Here is an 11,245-nt window from a genome sequence, read left to right on the forward strand (position 1 = left end):
CACTCTGGCCATGCGGGATGATCCCGAACAGGCAGGATAGTCCCTGTGACACTCTGGCCATGCGGGATGGATGATCCCTGTGACACCCTGGCCATGCGGGATGGATGGTCCCTGTGGCACTCCGGCCATGCGGGATGGATGATCCCTGTGACACCCTGGCCATGCGGGATGAATGGTCCCTGTGGCACTCCGGCCATGCGGGATGATCCCGAACAGGCAGGATAGTCCCTGTGACACCCTGGCCATGCGGGATGGATGATCCCTGTGACACCCCGGCCATGGGGGATGGATGGTCCCTGTGGCACTCCGGCCATGCGGGATGATCCCAGACAGGCAGGATAGTCCCTGTGACACTCTGGCCATGCGGGATGATCCCAGACAGGCAGGATAGTCCCTATGACATCCCGGCTATGTGGGCATGGATGATCCCTGTGACACCCCGTCCATGAGGGATGATCCCAGACAGGCAGGATAGTCCCTGTGACACTCTGGCCATGCGGGATGATCCCGAACAGGCAGGACGGTCCCTGTGACACCCTGGTCATGGGGGATGATCCCAGACAGGCAGGATAGTCCCTATGACATCCCGGCCATGTGGGCATGGATGATCCCTGTGACACCCCGTCCATGAGGGATGATCCCAGACAGGCAGAACGGTCCTTGTGACACCCTGGCCATGCGGGATGATCCCAGACAGGCAGGATAGTCCCTGTGACACCCTGGCCATGCGGGTGATCCCAGACAGGCAGGATAGTCCCTATGACATCCCAGCCATGTGGGCATGGATGATCCCTGTGACACTCCGCCCATGCGGGATGATCCCAGACAGGCAGGATAGTCCCTGTGACACTCTGGCCATGCGGGATGAATGGTCCCTGTGACACTCCGTCCATGAGGGATGATCCCGAACAGGCAGGACGGTCCCTGTGACACTCCGCCCATGAGGGATGATCCCAGGCAGGCAGGACGGTCCCTGTGACACCCTGGCCATGCGGGATGATCACAGACAGGCAGGATAGTCCCTGTGACGCTCCGGCCGTACGGGATAATCCCGCACCGGCAGGACGGTACCTGTGACAGCCCGGCCCGGCAGGATGGTCGCAGCCACAGCCCAGACCGGTGGGAGCAGAAGGACCATCCCTGTGCCATCCCGGACCGCCACATGATCCAGGATGGCTGCTGTACCACCCCAGCGGTTGGACCAGCGCTGCACATGCATACATCTAGCTATATAAATATATATAATATATGTATTTAAATAGGATTATTCTTAAAAAAAGCTCTCGGGGGCCGCGGGGAAGCTCCCTGCCCCACACACCCCCATCCCCCGGTACCGTGCTCCCCCTCCTCACAAGGCTTCGTGATACACGTGTGCGAGGTCACAGTCCCCGTGGGCCCCCTCGGGGCTGCCAGTCCGCTCGGCCCCGGCCGGCCGCTCCCCGGGCCGCAGGGCGGGGGTCCGGTACCGCACCGGGAGGCCGCCGGGGGGCCCCGCGATGCCGCAGGGGCTCCGGCGCGTCCCCGGGGGCTCAGGCTCGCCGAAGGGTGTGGCGTACTCGGGCTCCGGGGGCAGCGGCTCCGCGTACTCGTGGTGTTTGCCCGGCACGTCGTAGTGGCTCAGGACCAGCGGCAGCGTGTACCCCTCGTCCAGCAGCGGCTTGAAGGTGGAGGGACCCGTCTGGCTGCTGGGGCTCACCTGCACCAGGTCTGGCTCGGCATACTCTGAAACGTGCGGAGCTGCAGTGTCAGGGCGTCACGGGTGGGATGGGTTGAAAAACTGGGCACAGTCGGACCCCCAGGGCTGGGAAAAGCTGTGCCAAAACCAGGGGCAGGATGCCCACGCCATGGATCCCACATCCCGCTGCCACAGCACGCAGCACGGCTCCTGATTCCACCTGGCCACCCTCCAGTGCCCACAGCTGGGATTGAGGTGCTGCTGCTGCTATTATTATTATTATTATCAGCATCATTATTATTATTATTTATATTCATTGTTTTCATTATCATAATTATTATCGTTATTACTGTTATTTATTATAGTTATTAAGTTATTCTTTATTATGTTTATTATCATAATTATTGTTTAATAATAATATCTAGAATACCAACAATAATTATAATAATGATGATAATAATAATGATGATGATAATCATCTGCCCCACCAGGGTCTCCCTTTGGCACAGGACCATGATGCAGGAGGGGTTGAACCAGAACAGGAAGGGGTAGAATGGACAGCCCAGGTTGTAGTGGGGAGACTCAGCTCCAGCTCGGGCTGAGGGACCTGTCAGTGCCCCGATCTCCCTGTTACCTGGGGAATGGTTCCGGCTGAGCTCCCCCGGTGTGGGTGCCGTGGGGAAGGAGGCCAGGCTGGGGAGCTGCAGGCTCTGCAGGGAGCACACCTGGCTCGGCTCCGGCTTGGGGTACTCTGGGCAGGGAGCAGAAACCCCTGGTTGTCACAGGCTGTCACCTGGACAGGTGCCCCAGGAGTGGGACAGCTCCGGGCTCAGCAGCAGCACCAGTCAAAGCAGCTGCACCCCATGGCATGGCAGGACCCCCGATTTTGGGGAGGGGTTGGGAACCTTTACCTTTTGTGATCCCACAGTTCAGCTCTGCTGCTGATTTCCTGCCAAGGGGAGAAGAAAGATGGGGTGAGGGGTCCCAGGCACCCCGTGCCCACCATCACCCACCTCCTCGCACCCTGTGAGGGTGCAGCTCACGTTCAATACCAGCTAAAAGCAGAGGGCAGGATGGGACCCACCTCTTCCTGTGGCAGAGGAAAACCAGGAGCAGGAGGATGGAGCAGAGGAGCACAAACCCACCAATGAGCAGCATCACCAGCAGTGTGGAGTCTGGGGAGGGAGGGCAGTGTCAGACCCCCCGGTGCCCTGTCCCACCCCTCTGCCAGGACCCCACCCAGGGCCACCAGAGAAGGAAAATCATTATGCTGTCACTGGAATGAAGCCCCAGTGACACCTGGAGCACCACAAAACGATGCTGCACCCCAAGGACAGCCCCCTTGACACCCACCTGCCTTCTCTGGGTCCAGGGCGATGCCAGGGATGGGGGTGCGAGTAGATGGGCGGCTGGTGGGGACAGAGAACTCCTTGGGGACACTGGGCACTGTGGGGCAGAGCAAGGACTGTGGCTATTGGACCAGCACCGGGTGTGCCCAGCAAGGCAGCAGTTCCAGGGGAGAATTTTTGGGATGTGGGGGGTGTGAGATCCTTGGGAGGGGCTCACCGTAGGGCCGGGGCGCACGGACCCGCGCCAGAGGGCAGCCCAGGAGGGCCACCTTGAGGGCCATGCGCTGGTGCCACCTCTGGGGTGTGACACGGACGTAGCGGGCGACGATGGGGGGGATGAAGGAGTTGGAAACCTCCCCGTGGCTGTCGGCATTTCCCTCAAAGACCTGTAGAGGGCGAAGAGGTGCCAAAGGCCGAGCGTCCACGGGCAGGGGGGCTCAGCCCCACTGCTGTCCCCTCCATGCCCACCTTGTCCTCCTGGCCACCGCTGGCCCTGTAGGGTTTCCAGTTCTTCCCGTCGCGGCTGGAGGAGACCCGGTAGAAGGTCACGTAGTAATCGTGCTGCTCAGAGGAGCCCTTTGTGATGATGCCTGTGGGTGCAGGAGGGGTCAGTCACGGGGTGTGGGGCTGTGGAAGAGCTTGGGACAGAGCTGGAATAATATAATAATCAATAAACCCATCCCTGAGATACCCACGCCCCAGCTGGGAAGGGCCTAGGAGGGCAGGACATCGCCTGGCAGAGGGAGAGGGGGTTCCTCTGACCCAGGGAGGGGGTTTGGGTGGCAGATTCCAGCACGGGACCCCCCTGCTCTGCTCCCAGGAGCCGATAACCTCCGGCCCCGGCTGCCAGCCCCGCATTCCTCCCTCCTCCAGCCTCCAGCCGGACAATGTGCCCATTTTCCTGGCCGTGCTCGCCGGCTGCCGGCGCACAAAGCCCCGCTCTGGGCAGGCTCTGGAGCACAAAAGGCGCTCGCTGGCACCAGATGCAAGAGCATAATATTAACTTGTTCGTCCCAGAAACTGCTGTGGATGAGGGGGGAGGAAGGGACAGAAGGGGGACAGCCAGGGGGGTTGGTTTGCTCTGCATCCCAGTAAAACCATGGCATGAGGAGCTTCAGTGCACCCTGGGAGTTTTGTGGGGATCAGTAAGGCTGGCACTGTGTCACCACAGAGAGGACAGTGGTCAGTGTGGCACAGGGACATGGGCAGCTTTGTCCCCCTCACCTGTGACATTCCTGCGGGTGCCCAGGTCCAGCTCCAGCCAGGCGGCCTCGGCTCCGGGTTCGGCTGCCCAGGAGTGGCCAGCAGTGCCAAGCGCTGCCCGTTCGGCCACCCAGGCCCTGGTCTGGCCCAGCACATCCACCTCGTGCCAGCAGGACGAGGCGTTGAAGGCGGCCACCTCTAGCACATCGTCACAGGCTGGGAACAGGAGATGGCAGGCTGGGAATCTGGGACACCCAACTGGGCATGGCACAGGGGTGGCACTGGGATTGGCAGCCAAAATCGTGCCTTCATTTCAGGGAGAATGGGACAAAAATACCTTTGTGGAATATAAGTCGCTTCTCCGAGAGGGATCCCCTGTGGGGAGGGAAGAGGGGGGAGCATCAGAACAGGGAACAAACCCAGGGGGTGTTTGAAGTCGAGGGGTGGCACTTCCTTGTGACAACACAGGTGGGTGCCCCAGCCAGGGGTGGGGTGCAGCCCCTCCTCACCCACCTTTTGGAGTGGAGCCCGTTGGCAAAGGCTGACTCGTAGAGGGTGATGCCCTTCTCCCGGGACAGCGTGACCTGCCCGCCCAGCTCGTCGGCGATCACCCCGGCGTGCACGGCGGCCTTGCACAGCACTGAGGTCTGCGGGGAGCAGGGGGTCACAGCAGCCCCCCAGGGGCACCCCAAGGCCCAGCCCACCCCCCGGGGGCTGCTGGGGGTGACAGGCTGGGGACTGTCCCACACTCACATCCCGGTAGCCCTGGCTTGGGTTGCCCCAGATGTCACCATGGATGTCCTTGCAGCCCGCGGGGCAGTACACGCTGAAACACAGGGTGAGGGGGGCTCAGGGCTCGCTCTGCCCCTCCTCACTCCCCCTCTGTTCCCCATCCCACCACAGCTGCACCCCAAGAGTCCCAGGAGAGGGGTGGGGATGAAACCAGGGCTGATGGTGACTGCCAGGGTGGGGGACACTAAAGCAGGACCACTCACCCCCGTGACCACTCACCTGACGTGCTCCTGTGTGTAGTGGGTGCCTCGAACCAGGCAGGAGACCAGGTCTGCAAGGCAGAGACACCTCAGGGTGAGGGACTCCCACCCAACCCACCTCTGCCCCAGAGAACCCCATTCCCACGTCTTTCCCAACCGAATCCTGGTCTACATTTGGGAGTTGACCCCACATATCCATGTCTGGAGGGGCAGGGAGGGGTCACCCCTCAGTCCCTGCAGCCATTGGCCCCATGCCACCTCTGTTTGATATTGGGGTGCCACCTGACCTAGGGGTCCAGGGTGATGGAGGAATGTCCCAGCTGGCTGGGAGGCCTGTGGGGTCTCCCATGTTGTGCCCCCAGTCAGGGAGAACATGAGTCTTCAGGGAGCTCACGGCAATGGGAGCCCACCCTGGGGTCAGCAAGGAGTTCCCTCCACCCCTGGCTGTGCCCCCCTCCATGGGCCATGACACACCCCAGGGGGGTCTGTGCATGCCCAGGGGATGCCCCCCCTTACCTGGGTGCTGTGAGGTGGCATAGGACAGAAGGAGGCCTCGCCCTGAGCGGTGGCTGGTGCTGTTGAACAGGACGGTCACAGAGCTGGAGTTTGTCACCAGGAGTGGGGCAGAGGGGACGGAGTTCCTGCAGTAGGGCCCTGCCGGCAGGGACGGGGCCGTGGAGAGGGTTGGGGCTGGACCAGACTCCTGGAGGGCACCCCAAGATGTCCCTTGGGATGGCCACCAGCCCTTATGGGGACCTGCCACCACATCCCCCACTGCTGGGGCTGGCACACATGGCATCACCCCACAGGATCCCGAAACAGGGGCCGTGCTGCCCAAGCTGCCTCCTAAATCCCGCCCCCAATTAATCCACATTAATTTGCAATCTCCATCTCCCTGATTAAAACTTCGGCTTAGCAGGCAGGCAGGTTCCTTAGGGACATCCCACAGCTGGGGACAAGAGGTGGCCCCAATCCCTGAACTGCCATCGTGCCCCTGCCCCCCACATTGCTCTGCTCTGTCAGGTCCATCACAGGGACCTCAGGGTGCCCAGAGACGCTTTGAGCAAATGCCATCCTTGCCCTGGGGACATGGAGCTGTGTCCCCACAGGGCTGACAGTGACATTTCCTGCTGTGGGGTCGTGCTGTGCCTGTTTCCCCCACCCTGACCTGGGTCATGTTGAACTGAGAGCCCAGGGGACATGGGACATGTGTGTGCAGTGATGTCACAGGGTCATGGGGGCTCTGCATGACATGCAGATGAGATGCAGATGAGACACATGCAGATTTCCCCACCCACCCACTGCCAGATGCCAGCACTGCCCTGGGTCGGTGCTGCCACATCCCTGCACTTCTCAGTGACACCCTGAGACCCTCTGGCCGAGCCCCAGGGCTGGAGGCTGCCACCCCCACGGGGACCCTGCCACGTCCCCAGGCAGGGTCAGGCCAGGGGCCAGACACTGGGGCTGAGTCAGCAGGAAGGAGCCCACAGCCTCCGCCTGCTCCAGCTGCTTCCCGAAAAACATCTGGGAGTCCTCAAGGGCCGGCGCCAGCTGTGGGAGAGGGACCCCAGCTCTGTGTCACGCACTGGCACAGCCCTGGGGAAGGCACCCAAACGGGCTGTGGGTGCCCAGCCACCTCCCTCAGCCCCCCAACACCATCATCTGGGGGTCACCCTTTTCCCATGTTGCTCCATCTCAGCCTGGGCCATGAGGTCTCTGGGTTTTGGGGACAAACGTGTCCCCGAGACCACAGCAGAGGGGATGGGGACAGGGCCCTCCCGTGCTGTCACCCCCCTGGGTACCAGCCCAGAAAGGGTGAAAGCCCTGGAGAACAAGGAGAGTTCCCGGTCCTGGGAGCAGCTGTGGATCCACACTGGCTCCTTTCCACCCTATCATGCCCTCTGCCCCTTCCCAGGGCTGCTCCTTCATCCCTCCCCACCCGTGATGCTTCCCCCCATCCCCCAAGATGTTTTCCCCAGCACTCATCATGCTCCCGGTGCTGCCAAATCCCTCCAAGACCATTAAATCCCTCCGGGAAAATCCTGGAAGCGTTTAGGCAGTGGCTGGACTGATGGAATTAATTCATCAGCAGCTACATCTGGACCCAACTGGGCATCCCCCCCTCTTCCAGCCTGGCAATACCCCCCTCCTCAGGTACCCCCTTCTTCCTCATACCCCCATCCTCAGATACCCCCTCCTTGAATAACCCCCTCCTTGTGTACCCCCCTCCTCAAATATCCCCACCCTGGGACACCCCCTGTATTTAGACACCCCCCTCCTCAGGTCCCCCTATTCCTGGATATTCCTCTTCCTTGGATAACACACCCTTCAGATATCCCCACCTTGGGGTACCCCCTGTACTTGGGTACCCTCAACCTCAGTATTTCCCTCTTGAAATAACTCCCTCCTCAGACACTCCCCTCCTTGGATACCCCCCATCCCTCAAATACCCCCCTCCTTGGATACCCCCCATCCCTCAAATACCCCCCTCCTTGGATACCCCCCTCCCTCAGTACCCCCCTCCTCAGATATTCTCCCTCCCCATGACAAAATCAGCTAAAACCCCAGATTTTCCCAAAACTCTCCTTCTCCAAGTCACTGATATCACCCCCCACAGCCCACCCACAGCCCCTCGGTGGGCTCTGCCTCAGTTTCCCCCTCTGGGACGCCCCCTTACCGTAGGCAGTGCCAGCCTGGGGGTCTGAGAGCAGCAGGGAGCTGTGGGCACAGTGCTCCGAGGGCTCCAGGTCCACGTCCCCAAACGCCAGGAGCAGGGAGGTGCCCGAGGGTGCCCGCAGCCGCCAGCGGCACACGGTGTGGTTGGGATACGTGCCAGGGTAGTTCTTGGAGCTCAGGGTGCCACTGTGGGGTGCCAGCAGCGTGTGGCCACAGCCATTCCCTGTGGAAACACCGTGAAGGGCTCAGCTCCCTGCCTCAGTTCCTGCCTTGGTGCAGCCCCTGGGACACCCCCCAGGCACCCACAGCACCTTCAAATGTTTATTTCTAGTCCAAACCATCATTTTTTGGGTGGATTTTCTGGCCATTTCCCTGCACTTGGGAGTACTGGTTCACCAGGAGTGAGTAATTCTCAGGAAAGCCTTCAGCAGTAGATCTCATTTAGCAAATTAGAAAAAGGCAAGTAGCACTGCCTTTAACTAGTTCATCAAGTAACAAAACCCCAGACATTTTAGGGAGAAAAGGGAGGGTTTTCTGGCTCCATCCCTGAGGGAATCCAGGGATGAAGCTGCCTCAGTTTCCCTCACAGCCACCCAGCACAGCCCTGCACCTTCAGCTCCTCTCCATCCCCCAGACCAGGAGAATCCTGATTTGGGGGGATACAAAAGGATCCAAGGAGGAAATACCCCCATCCATGGGGCTGTACAGCTCCCCCAGGACCCCCTGGCTGCAGCCTTGACTTTGAGGATGACCTTGAGCAGCTGCATCCCCATCGCCTCCTCCCCAAGGCGATGCCAGACCCACCACAAAAGGGGCTTTTCTCTGAGCTCACCACCCCCAGGCACGAGGGAACATCCTGGAAACGAGCTGAAAGCGCCTGGTGTGGAGGTCCAGAGGGATTTCTGGGCAGGATTGGGACGTTGGAAAACAGGGGAAGCCTCACTTAGCCCTTCTGTGTGGGCTGGGGACATGTGGGGGTACAGTGCCCACCCCTCCCACCATCCCCAAAAAGCTGCTGCTCCTGCCAAGCATCCTCCTGGCACAGCCAGAAAGAAAAGGGATGGTGGGCAGGGGTTTGCCCAGCCTTGGCTCCCCTCGCTGTCGCCGGGAGACGACACAAAGCACCGGCAAAGGAAAATCCTGAAGGGATAAAACGGGGGAGGGGCCGGAGGTGAAAGATGCCAGTCCCCCACAGAGCCCCCTCCCTCCAAACCAGCCGCAGGAAGGGCTGGAGGCCAAACTGAAGGGGGGGTTTATCCTGTGGGACTGGGAGAAATCCCCACTTTTCTCCCTGGCAGCTGATGGAGCAGAGCTGGGAAGGATCAGACCCTCCAGGGCTGGTGGGGCTGGAGGGGCACTGGGGACCCCAGTGGCTCCCAGAAGGGAGAGAAATTTGGGGCATTTTGGGAGGGGTTCCCAGCAAGAAAAGTCGAAGCCATTGGGATTTGGACGGAAAACTCTCCCTTGTCCAGGACAGCCCAACACGTGAGCCCAGCTGGGGGTCTTGGATGGACCACCCGCTCCTCGCAGCTCCATCTCCACGCTGGTGGGTGTGGAGGAGCTGGTGGGGACCCATCCCGGGAAAAACCCACCCCGGGAAAGGAAATCCTTGTTAAAAACATCCCGTGTGGCCAGCGCGTGCCGGGAGGACGTACCAGAGATAACCCATGCCAGAGATAAGCCGAGATCTACAGGCGCTCCCGGGAATTCAGCTCTGAGGATGCTACCAAAGGGACGGGAACAGCCAAGGCAGAGCCACGGGAAACTTGTCCCCAGCCACAGGAACACCCCTCCCCTCTCCAAAAAACTTGAATTGCCATAAAATGTGGAAACTGGGTTTCCGGTGGGCGAGGGCGAAGTCACGGCCGGGCCCCGCTGGGCTCATTCCTGCCAGGGATTTGTTTGTTTTCTCACAGGATGCGGGAAAGACACAACAGGGCGATGCTCCGGGAAAAGCCCGGCACGGTCCTGCCTCCGTCACGCTGCCAGCCCCGGGAAAGCTCCGCCGCGTCCGCCAGCGGGTTTGGGATCCGGTGGGAACCCTCTGCGGGATGTGTCCCAAAACTGGATGTGTCCCAAACCCGGGGAACGCAGCGGGATTCCCGCTGGCCCCGTGCCTCAGTTTCCCGTCGCTGGGAACGATGCTTTGGATGCTCCGTCCTTGTCTCCTCGCTCTTGGAGGAGTTGGGGACAAAGTGGCACCGGGGAACACGAACTTCGGGATGAGCTTTGGGTGAACATTCCTTCGGGGTCGTCCAAGACCCCGTGGGGGCAAATCCCCCCAGAAACACGCTGCCGAGCATTCCCGGGATGCAGCCACTGCCCGGCTCTCCCGGCGGCGCACTGGGAGCTCCAGCGATCCTCTTAACCCGGGGATTAGGGATTCCCGGGGAAAGCCCGGCGGGTGGGATGGAGCCGACCCCGGGACCACCGGGGGAAGTGACACCGGGGGCAGGGACAGAGGGAGTGGGGGGAGACCGGGCGGGTGCGGGACCGGCGTGATACGGGGGAGGAGGTGGAGGCAGCGGGGAGCTCGTACTGGAGAAGCGGGATGGAGACCCCGTCCTGTCCGGTACCGGGACAGAGGGATGGAGGAGACCCCGTCCTGTCCGGTACCGGGACAGAGGGATGGAGGAGACCCTTTCCTGTCCGGTACCGGGACAGAGAGATGGAAGAGACCCCGTCCCGACCGGTATCGGGACAGAAGGATGGAGGGGACGCCGTTCTGTCCGGTACCGGGACAGAGGGATGGAGGGGACCCCATTCGGGATCGCTGCCAGGACAGAGGGATGGCAGAGACCTCGTCTCAGACGAAAACCGGGGCAAGCACGCCGAGAGAACCCTGCCCCGGTGCGGACGGTCCGCTCTGGATACAGCGGGGACCCGTTCCCGGGAGTCCATTCCTGTCCGATCCCAGTCCGGACACAGCGAAGAGCCCGGAACTTATCAGGACAGACAGCAGCCCCTCTGTCCCTCCTCCCGCTCCCCCCATCCCGTACCCATCCCCGCTCCCCATCCCGGCGAGCGAAGTGGAATCCCCGCGAGTTGCCGGTGGGAACGGAGCTCGCGGTGCCGCTGCGAGCCCCGGCAAGGCGCACTCACCGTCCTGTCCGGCGGCCGGGCGCAGCCCCAGCGGGCCGAGCAGGAGGCAGCGGCGGAGCAGCGCCAGCGCCAGCGCCCCCGAGGCCGCCCCGCCGCCCGCCCGCATCCTCCTCCCGCCGCCGCCGCTCCGGCCCCGCCACGGCCCCGCCGCGCCGCCGCTCGGCCCCGCCCCCGCCCGCCCCGCCGCTGCCATTGGCTGCCGCCGCCCAGCCCCGTGCTACCATTGGCTCAACTGTCTGTCAGTCAGC

The 11,245-nt window shown here is 61.8% G+C and overlaps 1 protein-coding gene across 1 annotated transcript; it reads right to left on the minus strand.

The window, feature by feature from the left end:
- Window positions 1–1,247: 1,247 nt before the first annotated feature.
- On the minus strand, window positions 1,248–11,146 carry LOC139682432 (discoidin, CUB and LCCL domain-containing protein 1-like). The gene is made up of 15 exons (XM_071576768.1): window positions 10,998–11,146; window positions 7,897–8,118; window positions 5,736–5,873; window positions 5,239–5,290; window positions 4,981–5,053; window positions 4,741–4,874; window positions 4,565–4,602; window positions 4,249–4,443; window positions 3,493–3,614; window positions 3,242–3,410; window positions 3,029–3,121; window positions 2,760–2,850; window positions 2,587–2,624; window positions 2,310–2,426; window positions 1,248–1,722 (listed from the first exon to the last, which is right to left on the minus strand). Exons 1-15 carry the CDS (start codon window positions 11,101–11,103, stop codon window positions 1,349–1,351), a joined length of 1,962 nt encoding a protein of 653 aa, XP_071432869.1. The 5' UTR covers window positions 11,104–11,146; the 3' UTR covers window positions 1,248–1,348.
- Window positions 11,147–11,245: the final 99 nt, after the last annotated feature.

The sequence above is a fragment of the Pithys albifrons genome, chromosome 24, assembly GCF_047495875.1.
Source record: "Pithys albifrons albifrons isolate INPA30051 chromosome 24, PitAlb_v1, whole genome shotgun sequence".
NCBI lineage: Eukaryota > Metazoa > Chordata > Aves > Passeriformes > Thamnophilidae > Pithys > Pithys albifrons.